The sequence below is a fragment of the Passer domesticus genome, chromosome 18, assembly GCF_036417665.1.
Source record: "Passer domesticus isolate bPasDom1 chromosome 18, bPasDom1.hap1, whole genome shotgun sequence".
NCBI classification, from domain to species: domain Eukaryota; kingdom Metazoa; phylum Chordata; class Aves; order Passeriformes; family Passeridae; genus Passer; species Passer domesticus.
This window is the reverse complement of record NC_087491.1, coordinates 7,075,878-7,088,366: the sequence shown is the minus strand read 5'-3', so window position 1 is coordinate 7,088,366 and position 12,489 is coordinate 7,075,878. Positions and strand designations below refer to the sequence as shown.

Here is a 12,489-nt window from a genome sequence, read left to right as displayed (position 1 = left end):
AGTCTTGATCCATTACCCCATGCACACTCCTCCATTCCTAAAGTTGTCTTTGTGTAATTTTTTTCCAGCATGAGAACAATGACTTGATTGTCTTTCATTATATTTTTCTTTTTTGCAGCTGCAAATATGAATTATATATATATATATTTACAGTTCATGCATAGCATTATGTGTGTGTAGACATAGGCTTATGCCAGTGAATTTTACTAATGGGAGTTCATCTAAATCTCTTCCTCCAATAATAAATACACCTTTTTCCATCCTAGGTTTTTAACTTGTCCAACATTAGATGCAAAATGTGCCTAGTAAAGAAAGGTTAGCAGCTTGCACATGTCTTTCTGTGCTTTGCTGTTCTGCTTTTTCAGTGTTGCTTTACTGAAGAAAAATCTGCCATAATTTGCTGTAGAAATTCAGGTTTTATCTATAATAGCCACAAAATACTTTCTAACAACATTTCAGAGTTGAATGACTGCGTTATTGCTACAACATCTTGAGGAGGGAAGAAGGAAAATATTCAGAGATCAAATATACCAACATTTTCTAGAGGACTGCACTGTCCTTAGTGGGCCATGTCTTTAGCTACCTGCACACCCAAATCCCTACTCTGTGCACAGCACGATGAGATTTACTGCACCTGCCTGCCAGGATAACCTTTGGCACCTGGACTTCCAGCTGGTCCTCGTTCACCCTTTGGAGAGAAAAAAAGAAAAAGCACAAAAAGTCAGGTGAATGTCCCACATGTGAAGTGTTTGCAGCTGAATCATTGCGGAGTGGATTAACCTGATGCACATTTATTGAGAGGAAAGCAATATTAAGGGTAGATAATGAAGTTAATTAATGAGGGGAGAAAACACAGGGAAGCCAAGTCAACAGGATCCATGCACTGAGTAAGTGCTGCTGTTTCTCCTTCCCCCTTCATTTGGGGAAAAGCAGCAGAGAATCTGGAACAAGGACACTAAGAGAAGGTGTAAGGCTGCATCTATATCTGGCATATGGAACCGTTTTGCTGGTGGGAAAGCACTGCCAAAATTCTACAAAACTGAATGGATTCATGTATAATATCCTTTAACATCATTGCTAACAGGGCCTGCTATTCATTGCCATTTTTTTTTTTTTACTGCATTGCAAACATCTAACTTAACCAAATAGAGGGGGGGAAGAAAGTGGGGGGTGGGGCGGTGGAAGAAAAGGGGAGGGGGGATTGGCCTTTGGGAAGGGAATCACATATCAACACAGTGTGGTTAGTAAAGTCCAGGTGAAATTAATGTAAAAAAATAAAGGGGGTAGGATGGTGAGCTGGTTTTTCTTCCCCCAAGTAAACTTGGTGTGGGTGAGCAGTAAAAATTAGAAATTAGGTGTAGAAACTCCAAGGCAGTCTCCTCCCACCATGCCATGGCTTCTGGGTCTGTGTGTGTGCCCAGATCCTGGTGTGTGCCCAGCTGCCCTGGCAGGAGCTGCCTGTTCACTCTGAGCAGGCTGCACCAGAGCCAAACCAGCATCACAGCCAGCAAATCCATCCCTCTTCAAAGCTCCCCTGTTGGGAACTGGGAAAACTCACCTGGTCTCCAGGGTGACCTAGTGGTCCAGGGTAGCCTTTATATCCCTGTCAAAATAGGAGGGAAGAGATGAATATTAACAAATGAAAATATAGTACAATAATCTGGGTTTGGTTTCTGTTTCTCTTTGCAGGTGGGACTAAAGCTCTGAGGAGAAGCAGGATTTTAGAGAGCATTACACAATAATGAAAAGTTTAATCAAGCTGCTTAGTGCTTGCACTACCCAAACCTGCTGATGTGCCCTGCCGTGGTCTGGGTGGTACATACTCCAGAAGGAATTGCTCCATGAACACATTTGGAGTGGTCTCCAAGCTCAGATCTATTTGTAACCTACACCTTGGGCAAGGCTGTCCTTAATCCTCAGGAAACCACAGAATAAAATGTTGGCTTTAGGCACACTGGGGACACAGCAACATGAGCCATTTGTGTTTCAGAGCGCTTCCTTTTGCTTTAGAGTTTGAAATGCCACAGGAAACACCAAAACAACCATTTACTGTCACAGGAAACTTCAATTTTTCTACCTTGAACTTGTCTAGCTTCCATTTAGCTTTCTAATCTAATTATTACAAGATCCAGAGTGCTTCATTATGAAGCTACCAAAGTTGGTGAGCAAGCTGCTTCTCAACCTGCTCTCTCTGCTGAATTAATTGGAATGAGTTTCTTAATCCACCTTGCCTACTGGCACGTGTTTCAGGCTTTAAATCATTCTCACAGGTCTTTCGTAATCCTACTGCAGTTTGTCAATATTTCATTTTTTGGTGGGATGCAGACACTGGAGCAGGACAAGAGCAGCCTGTTTAACTGCAAACTGAGCACTGTGTGTCTTTTAAGGGAGTTTGCTTTCTCCTAGATTTACCTAGAGCTCCCTTCAAACAGAGTGAATTCATTATGTGATGGACAGTTCAGATCTTTTCCCTCTTCTTTATTATCTTGCTTTAGCTGTTTAAAACAAGCCTCCATTAAGAGAAGCAGATCAGGAGATTGAACTCAGTTACAGAGATGACTGTTTAGCTGGGCTAGCAGCAATATTAAAAACAAAAAAAGCAGAAAATTTAACTTGAAACAAATGGGAGAGAAAAAAAATAAACATGGAACAACCCTTGAACAAATACTAAAGACATAATAAATTGCTTTCAAGAGTGGGTTACAACTACTTGTACCTCAGTCCCTGCCACTCAGCCTGCCCTGGCCAGGGCTCCAGCACACCCCATCTGTCTGTGGAGCCCACAGGGAGTGTCCCTGCTCTGGCAGCCATCACCAGCCTCAGGGGTGACCGAGCACTTGGCCTTTGGCTCCACTCAGCACATGAACCTGGGACTGTTTCTGCTCCCAGGTCCACACCTCTGCTTAACAGCTTTTTTATTCTTCCCACGGGCTATTCCAGACCTGCAGCCTGAGCCTTTGCTGGCAGGGTGTGCAATGCTCCCAGCCATGCTGGCCACTGCCCTCTCCCCTCTGCATTCCTCCTGCCTTGTTATTGCAGACAGTCTGGCCTGCAGTGATGCTGATTCCCTTCTCACCACTGCTCTCCTGCTCGGCTTTGCTGATGTACCATTGCTCTGGACACAGCTGCACCTTCTGAAAGCCCTTTGGTTGAACTACCTCAAGGATTCTTTCTCCAAATGCTGTGAGGACATTTCAGTTGGAGATTCCTCACTGGAAGAGCCTCAGCAGCTCTTGGAGAAGGACCGCACACAGGATTCCCTGCCCAGGAATCTGCCCCTTGAAATCCTCTCCTGCTCATCCCCTCCCTGGCTCCTTGACAGAGGCTCACAGAGAGGAGGGAGGATGCCCCACCCTGGTTGGGTGTCTGGCCTGAGGGTGAGAGCTTCCAACAGAAACATCCCTGGGTTCAGCATCCCCAGCCATTCCCTGAAATTTAGATTTCCATGGGGTTTTCTCCTGGGAGCTCTGCCCAGTTCTTCCAGTCTGGAGCAGGAGCTGCCTTGTCTCTAGACAGCTGGAAAACCAAGCTTAACAATATCTTACTTTTCCACTGATAAGGAATATGTGCCTGGCTTGGCTGCTCTGAACCATTCTGCTCCAGCTGGGTTGCTGCAGGATGGGTGTTTTGAGCCTGCAATGTCCACTCAAAGTAGGTGGTTGCATGATGGTCCCTTGAGATGCTCAAAGCATGTCCTGAACTAAATTCTGCACCAATTCTGTAGTGGTCAGTGAGTGGCAATTAGGTTAAATATGTTATGCTCCTAAATATGTAGGCACTGTTATGTGCTACTGTTATGTTCTATTAAATATCCTTCTCATTCTGAGCTCTGGAGAGTTTCAAACATGTATTTCCTCACAATATACCCCAGTTATTTCTGCCTTAGGTGAATTACAATGAGGAAAACCAGAAAAACTTGTGTATGTTAAAGCTGGCTGCAGTGTGAAAGTATTTACCTGCTAAAATCCTCTTCAAATAGCACTAAAATGACAGGGCAGAGGGTATGAAAACAACTGCCTTTACTCTTTTATCTGAACACTTTGTGATGATTACAGGGCACTCCACACAAAGGGCTGTGATTTAGAAAGGAAATTGCACTCCAGTGAAGGATTTACTCATCTGTGATGATATTTATAATCCACTCTCTCCTAGCTAAAGGGATCATCCTGCACTTTGGTAGGAAATGTGAAGAATTAAGGGGCCAGGGAATGAGACCTGCATACAGGATGCTTTGAGGTGCTGACCACCTCCCAGCTCTGCCTTTGCTCTCTGACTCCAGTGAAGCTTTGCCTCTCTCACTGCTGCTGTTTTCTCCTCTGGAGCAATGATGCTGCTCTGCTGAGATCTGTCTCCAAGGCAGCTGTGGTCTGCAGCCCCAAAGCAAAAGCCAAAGCCCACAGATACCTCACAGGAACCAGAGGGATGGGCAGAGGGGACATCCAAGTCCTGCCACCCTTCCTGGTCTGTAAAAGCTCTGTGTGGAGAGGATGAGAAACACACCTGCTGCTTCTAAGGCAGTTCCATGTCCTTGTAGATGTGTGGAGCTAAAACAACTTCAGGGGTCTCTGAGATCAGCCTCTCCAATCCTACGAGCCCAATCCAAGTCTGTCAGCATTCCCAAGGCAGGCACTGAGTGAGCCACACTGTCCAAAACCACGTGCTTGTGGCTCCAGCTCACGCTGCTGAGACTGTGGTTTCATTTAGTGGGAAATGCATTTTGTTTCTCCCGGTGAAATATTTTACCCATTTGAAGGTTTCTACGTGGTGTTCTCTGATCAAAGCCCTGAGAGCCCTTTGTGCAGCACCTCCATGGAGTGAGAGGAGGGATGTCCATTTCCAAGGCTGTTTTCCGGTAGCCAAGATATGTTGCCCACCCTCAGCCAAGCAGCAGTGTATTTTCACTGGGAGAATGCCAGCAGGCAACCCAGATTTAAAAAAAAAAGAATTTTTCCAAACATTTCTCCAACAGCTGTAAATTTTTTCTTAATGCAAGATGCTAATAAAAGCCAGGTTACACCAAACCCACTGCCAGACTAGTGCTACTGGGAGGTGTTTTTAAGCTGCACCAAAGGAAAAATTTCAACATCCAACTTGCTCATTACTTGAAGAAACAGAAGCATATCCCTGCCTTTACCCTGTCCTGTGGGAGTTAAGATCAGATGTGAAGGCCATGTGCTGGACTTGGGAATGTTTGTTCAATCTCCTGTTCCTTCTCTGCTTTTTCCACTATGAGTGCTTGCACTCCTGACATTGCATTTTGCTGATCGTAACCACAAGGTTTTGTTTTATGAGCTGTTATACCAGGAAAATGGTATTCTTTGCACCCTATTAGTTAGAACTTGTTTGTGACAGCAAAAGATCTGTAATTAATCACTCAATTGCTCCTACTCCACACAGCACCCCAAGCATGACCAGCCTTGGAGTAGAAAAATAAACTCAGCCCCTCCTCTTGGCAATTTGGTTCTGTATAAAGCATACAACAAATAATGGTGGAGAGGGAGGGTTCCTGTCAGACTCCTCCACACCTTCTTTCTCTCCTTGGAGTCTTAAAACATACCAGAGGAGGTGTTTGTGTGCAGCTAATTGACCTGAGCAACACTCTATGGTCAATGGCCCATTGACTGATGAAGTGATGGAAACAAGATGCTAATTTTAGCTGTTCACTTTAGCTGTGGCAATATTGGCTTGCTGGGAGGGGGAGTCATGGCCACTGAGCCACACTCAAACAGCTCCCTGCAACAGGTCCAGCTTCCAAAACAAGAAACCAACTTATCAACACAGTCTGGAACTGGAAACTCAGCTGAAATATCCTTGATATAAGAAAGATGTGAGCTCCAGGTATGGATGGCTCAGGTACTGCTGTGCAGGCTTGAATGCATGGATAGAAACACACCCTGTTGCCTCAGGAAAACAGGGATGGATCTTGTGTTTTATGCCTCCATACCCTTTTCTAGGCATAAATGTGTTTCTAATGTTAGCAGTGTAAAGCATCAATATGGAAGAAAATAAAGCAAAACCTGACCAGTGCTGACAGTATCCAAGCTAAATAAAGAGGGAAGGAACACAGATATGTTTTTGAAATTTGCTTCACCAGGATAGACAGTTGTGGTTTCCTTGGAATGCCAGCACTGTTCTGAATCCATGCTTTGAGTATGGCTGTTGGTTGGAGATCCCTTTAGATAATGCACTGGCTGCACCAGGCCTAAACTGAGCTTGCTGAGGAACATCCAGTGTCAGGGTGCAGAGGGATGAGGAATACAAAGAAGGAACAGAATTCTGTACCCAGAATTTTATTTCAAACTCTTACATAGTCTTCAGACAGTTGTTTCAGCCTATCTCCCTAGGTTATACACCTACTAAACAGGCATAAGGCTCTTTGGGTGGATACTGGGACTTTAAATCTTTCAGGCAGAGTTGTTGAAGTAAATTTTAAAATAAAATTAATGATCTGATTCACTAGAAAAGAACACTCTTACCTTTCTACCAGGTGGTCCAGGGAACCCAGTTAAACCAGGTAAGCCCACATCTCCCTGTAGGAAGCAAGCAAGTTCAATTAGTTTTCAGCAACATTTTCCCTATGCCTACTGCAGTTACCACGATTAGTCTGCTGAACACCAGCCCCCAGCTATTGATACTTCTGGTTCTAATCACAACTCTTCAAAACCTGACTGGGTAAGAAGAGGAGATTTAAACAACATCTCTATTAACTGGCTCATATAAATAATAACCCCAGTTAATTAATGGCAGCTGCTGCTGGAGTCCAGCTCTTTGCAAGCAGAATGAATGTGCTTTTTTTCCCCTCAATGATCTCATTCAGTCACATGCTTCATTCGCCTTTCAATGGGCATTGAAATCGCCAAGGCAAAGAAATTTTAGATTTTAAATGCAATAAGAACAACAGGTTCCTCCTGCCAAATCCTGTGATTTGCTCTCACACTCTGCTACTGCACTGGCTCAGCCCCTGGCTCCCGTTGGGATGGTGCTGGTGGTGTAATTATTTAACCTGCCCGTGTGACACGGACTGAACCTTTGCAGGATGCTGGTGGGAGGGTTTGCTCAGTGGCCTGTGCTTTGGAAAAGGGATTGCATCACATCCCAGCTGGCAAACCCAAACCATCACAGGACGGGTGAGCGCGCTGCTGTGAGACCTCTCCAACACCCAGCCCGGCTCTGTGAGCCCACTTGGCCTCCTCTGATCAGGATCAAAAACCCTGGAGTGCCTTCTTGCTGAAATTCAACAGAGTTCCAGCATCTAGACTGAAGATTAGGCATCACTCCAAACTCCTGCTGGAAACTCCTTATTCCTATTGCTGCTATCAGGGATAAAGCCTCATTAACAGAAGCTAAAGATCATCAGGATCTCCCCCTTTTTTACACCAAGCATTGTCTTCAAGAAAACAGCTCCAGACCCTGCAGGTGGATGATTTCCACGTGGTGCCACTCCAATGTAGTGTACCAGAAATTTCAGAAGACATCTCATGGTGTTAAAAGCATAGTTTCAGCCTTAGCCTTCTGAATGGTTTCTAGCATTGCCTTCCATCCTGCAGTGGTGTGGCCTCACTGTGCTTTATGAGGGCATCTGCCAAATGAAGAGCCCAAGCTCCTTATGGCTGGTGCTTTCTATGAGCTGTGCATTTATAGCAAGACTTATGGTGAGAGGAAGAGAACCAGGCTTCTGCCCTGGACATGAGTTACCAAGGATTGTGCAGGCATCACTGAAGGAGCTAATTGAGGTAGGTGATGTGGAGCCCTGATTGCCCTACTGTTCATTGCTAGAATTCTGTGAGGGCTCGTTGCCTCAGTAAAAATCACTCAGCTGTGAAACTGCAAAAATGGGAGTTGTAACTTATTGAAAGGAATTAGCAGAACTCTGATCCTCAAAAACTGCTATAATCCAGAAAGCAGCTTTCCTTCCCCGCTGGGAGTTTTGTGTTGGTTTGAGCAGCCTTTGGTGGAAACCCCTCAGTGAGGTCCATGCCTTAGAAGCCTCCACGAAGAAAGCTCTACCCTGATGGGGTTGCAGCATGAGGCAAACCCCTGTTCCTCAGCTCATCAGCAAGAACATCCTTTCCTTGGCCTCCAAGGTTTTTGTTCCTTACCCTGGGATTGCCTCTTGCTGCAGCTGCATGCCCAGAGCATGGCTGCACCTCAGATGTGCTGCTTGAAACACCTGGCTGTAGCAGCCACATGCCTGTGGCTGAAGCAGGGGCTTCAGTTGGGCTGCAGATTGTGGATAAACTGGATAAATACTCAACAACACATGCCAGGTGGCTCCTCAGTGCACTATGGTCATTGAGAGCTACCTCTCTTTAGTCCTGAATCCAAGATCTAAGCCTTATTTCCCAGTCCGAAGCAGCTGGGATGCTTGTGGCTGCAGTACAGACCCCTGTGTGTGTGCACAGTTCTGGAGGCCCACCATGGCCTCGGGGTGACATCTCACCTTCTGCCCATTGCGAGCTTTTCCAGGTGACAGCCCAGGATCACCTTTCTGACCCTGAAATGAAAAACTTACATTAGTGACATAATCCAAGGGCCCAGCCCACAGATGTGGTTCTGCTTCCACCAAGCCTCCAAATTAGAAAAACATTTGTTTTATCCCAGTCTTCCCTGACATCCCAAATGTATTAAAGTGGCCTGGAATAGCTGTTGTGCTGGGGGTGGATTTGGTGAGTGATTGCTGCTGCTAAAGAGTTGAGTTTTAAATAGTACTTGACAGTATTCAATTGGCTAAAGAATGGATAACTGGAAGAAAGCAATGTCAGGACTTTTGATACTTATTAGACCAGACAGCTGCAATTCCTTCCTTGTCTACAACTACCATCACAAAAATAATTATCAAGCCTATTACTGGGGCTGAACCATCCTTCTCAACAACTCACTAGATGCTGTTGCTTTTTTAACTGTGAGGAACAGATGAGACTGCAGAGAAAGTTGTACTAATTAGACACCCCCAACAGGCAGAGCAATTGTGAGGCTCCCAGGCTGGCAGAAAGCAGCACTTGACCTTAAGTGGCAGTATTCCTTATTTTCCTCCTTAACAACTGTGACGAGGGAAATTACAGTTTGAGGCTGTGATCTTCTGACAAACACAGGCTGTGATCTCAGCAGCATTTGATCATCTAATTCCAGCAGATTCCTTTGGAAATCCCACTTCAAATTCCCAAGAGGTGGAAAGGTAATGTGAGCACCTAACGGGGAGAGATGCAACCAGGAAAATCTGGAAGAGATTGAAGAGTGCCAGGTTCTTTGGGTAGGGGAGAGGTAAAGCTCAGCACACAGAACATCTCTTCTGGCACAGCCAAGACGGGTATCCCAGGGTTAGTCACTATTTAATACCCAAGAATCATAAACAACCCACAGCCTCAGTGTGCCCATCAGCACAGGACAGCTGGGAGGGTTAACTGATGGCTGTCAAGTGAAGTGCTTGGAGGGGAGACCCAGAAAGGAGCAATACTGGTTATTAGCTGGCATTTCTCATGAGCAGCACAGAGCTCTGGTCACAGCCAGCTGAGCTGCTTTCCCACACAACCTCCCTGTGAGCACATTCCACGTGCACTTCCCACCTTGCACAGAGTGTAAACCCCCCATTCTCCTCCTCCTCCAGCATCCACCACAGGCGGTGAGGCTCAGGAGTGAGACTGCTTGGCTCTGGACTGTAGGGAGCACTGCTGATTCAAGGCAGATGTATCTGCACAAATTCTCAATGAAGGCTCTGGCTTTCCAAAGAGTAAATGAAGTCATGCAGATAATCTTGCTTTGCATGCAGCTGTTATCAGGGCAATTCTCCCACTCCTTGAGCTTCAGAGCAGTCAGTGGGTGCTGCCACTGCTGGGAACAGATTAGAGCAGCCCTGGGGATTGCTGGGTGTTCATTTCTACTCTGCAAAATTCATTTACTGCAGCAGGTAGACACCCACCACTTTCCCTAAATCTTCCCATATGCTCTATGCAATGACTTTGAGACATGGAAAAGAACTTGTGTTTTCCCCTGGGAAGCTCCAGATCACATTGGCCAGGTCTCTGCTTTGCACTGGCTCTGTGTTCAGCCCTGCTGAGACCCTCACACAGGTGGAGAGCTCAGCCACGAGCAGGATCACATGTCCCCAGGATCAATCAGCAATGGCAACAGCTGGATGTGAGGGCTGAAATTGTGGATTAATTGCTTGAGTCTTATTACACAGCAATGACAATGAGGGAATTAATATAAATCTTATCCAAGCCAAGCCACAACACCTTTCCCACAAGTTTCTCTCTTTCCCATCCTAACTCAATGAAAACACGTCTTCCTCTTGTAAAGGAATAAATAGTTTTCTTCTGGGTTTTTTCCTACCTGGGAGAAGTCTAGAGCTGTGCCATTTAAACACCTCAGTTTTGCAATTCCACTAATACTATTTTAATTATCAGTGAGCCAAACTGATGAGCTACCTTGGAAAGAAAAAGCACTCACTAAACTGAAAATACAATATTTTTCAAGTGCTTTAAGAAGAGATTTATCCAGAGCAGCAAATCATCCTAATACCTTATGCCAAAAGCCTCCAGGTGAGAGATGCAAACCTAACTCTTGCAATGGCGTTAGTAAACACACCTTGTCTGACCATCTGCCCAATCTCAAATGTTTTTAGGGCATCCTGAGAGCTACAAAACAAAGGAAAAACACTCCTGCTGTCCCCCAGCAGCTTTCAGGTGACAGCCCCAGCCCAGCCTGTGGCTACAGCTGTTTCAGAGGTTATCTGCAATAATCAGTCTCTGACAACCAGGTGCAACAGCAATTTTACAACTGCCAAAGACAAAAGCAAGCAGAATGCAGGACGTGGGAAGAATCCCACTTTAAGCAGTTTCACATCATGAACTGCTGAGCTAAGCACCACAGGCTGAACTCCCAGGTGGCACAAGCAGGTGTAATGCCACTGGAGCCAGTGGAACCTTGCCCAAGCAGATCAGCAGGATTTTGGCTCAACAGCTACAAACAGCTCTGTGCAAAAGATCAGCTCCCTAAGCCCAGGGAATTACGAGTGCTCAGCTCCAGTGGTGAGAATAAAGTGGCTCTGCACAGGGTTGACTGTGAAATGCAGAAACACAACCAAAGCACTAGAGCCAGGCAGAAGCCACATAAAAACACCCAGAGGCTGCAGTGCCACACCACAGCCCTTGCACAGAGCTGCCTGACCTTACAAGGGCCCTCTCATTCAGCTGATAAATATTATGCTCCTGGGTCCCTTCTTAAGTGACAATGACTTGGTGTTAGTCATGGTTTCCAAGCTGTATCTATCTGGGAAACTTCAATTTCCTTTCTTAGATTGCTTGGGGTTTTTTTGTGTGGGATTAGCTGCTGTCTAAGCCAGACCAAGCCCAGCAGCCACTTGATGGCTCTCAGCAAGAGAAGTTCCACTCAGAGCTGCTTTGCCCTTCTGTGCAGGTTGAGCTTTCACAAATCCAGAATTTCTGCCATGTGCTGGGTCTGTCAAGAAGATCCCCATCTCTGAAAGTGTCCAAGGCCAGGTTGGATGGAGCTCTGAGTGACCTGGTCTGGTGGAGGATGTCCTGCCCACAATGAGATGAGCTCTCAGGTTCCAACCCAAACCATTTTTTGATGATCTTGTGATGAAGAAATCAGGTCCCAGATGCAGGCAGTTAAAACATAAGGGGGTGAAAAACCATTTTTTGGGGCAAAGTCCATTTTCTGGCACTGCTGTAACACCAGAGAATTGAAGGGGATGAGGGAAGTCAAAACTCTGGCATCTCATCCACACCTTCCAAGAGCACTTCTGAGGCAGAGATGATGTAACCACAGTTCACCAGGCTCTCCCTGCTAGAGGTGAACCTTCACCTGGGCTGAGCTCCAGCTCTGACATCCCCTGCAAACCTAACACTTCTTTTGACAAAGCACCATGAATAGAACAATCCTGCAAATGGTGGCTGGACAAAAATAAAATACATCACAGAGCCTGATGAGACCAGATCTCTGCTGCAGACTTGCAGCTCTCCATCCACTGAGACTTCCTGCTGCCAGACTGTGCACTGAGATGGAGGAAAAATGCTTACTGAAAGACTTAATTTCTATTAGGTGACCAACTGAAGAGAGCTTTACAGCCAAATGATGATTTCTGATGAGTCATTAGGCTAAAAGTGTTTTTAAAAAATCTGTAGAATAGAAACATAGCTAGACTCCACAGCTTGGACCAGGCTGGATTTGCAGGGCTGGAAGTTAGATAAAAGAAGTTTGATTTGACTTATAAAACTCAACAAGTGTGATCTGGAAGTCATTGATGGAGAATAAATGCAGAACACTAAGATGTAGAACTTTTACAGGCTCACTTTTCAGGCTGTATGTGGAATTTAAACCAGCTGCTGTTCACCAGCATGTCTCCAGTGCCTAATTTTTAATCACATAGAGGCAGCATGCCAAGTTTCCAGAATCTTTTTCCCAGAGCATCAATAGTGCTCATAACATCTCTGCCTACTGATGAGATCATGAAAAGACAGAACTATT

At 45.5% G+C, this 12,489-nt stretch overlaps 1 protein-coding gene and 1 long non-coding RNA gene across 5 annotated transcripts in view; one reads left to right on the top strand and one right to left on the bottom strand.

The window, feature by feature from the left end:
* Window positions 1-12,489, bottom strand: part of COL27A1 (collagen type XXVII alpha 1 chain) — a 142,737-nt gene that overhangs the window by 96,585 nt on the left and 33,663 nt on the right. For all 4 annotated transcript variants that reach the window (XR_010349156.1, XM_064394051.1, XM_064394050.1 and 1 more), the window contains 4 exons: window positions 8,441-8,494; window positions 6,477-6,530; window positions 1,559-1,603; window positions 635-688 (listed from right to left, as the gene is read on the bottom strand). Coding sequence is in view for 3 of the 4 variants with exons in the window: in XM_064394051.1 (XP_064250121.1) it covers window positions 635-688; window positions 1,559-1,603; window positions 6,477-6,530; window positions 8,441-8,494 (207 nt within the window). In the remaining variant the exon portion in view is untranslated. The remainder of the gene's footprint in view (window positions 1-634; window positions 689-1,558; window positions 1,604-6,476; window positions 6,531-8,440; window positions 8,495-12,489) is intronic.
* LOC135283341 (uncharacterized) lies at window positions 774-5,314 on the top strand. Its single transcript, XR_010349157.1, has 2 exons — window positions 774-967; window positions 1,690-5,314. It is a non-coding gene; the product is annotated as an uncharacterized LOC135283341 (long non-coding RNA).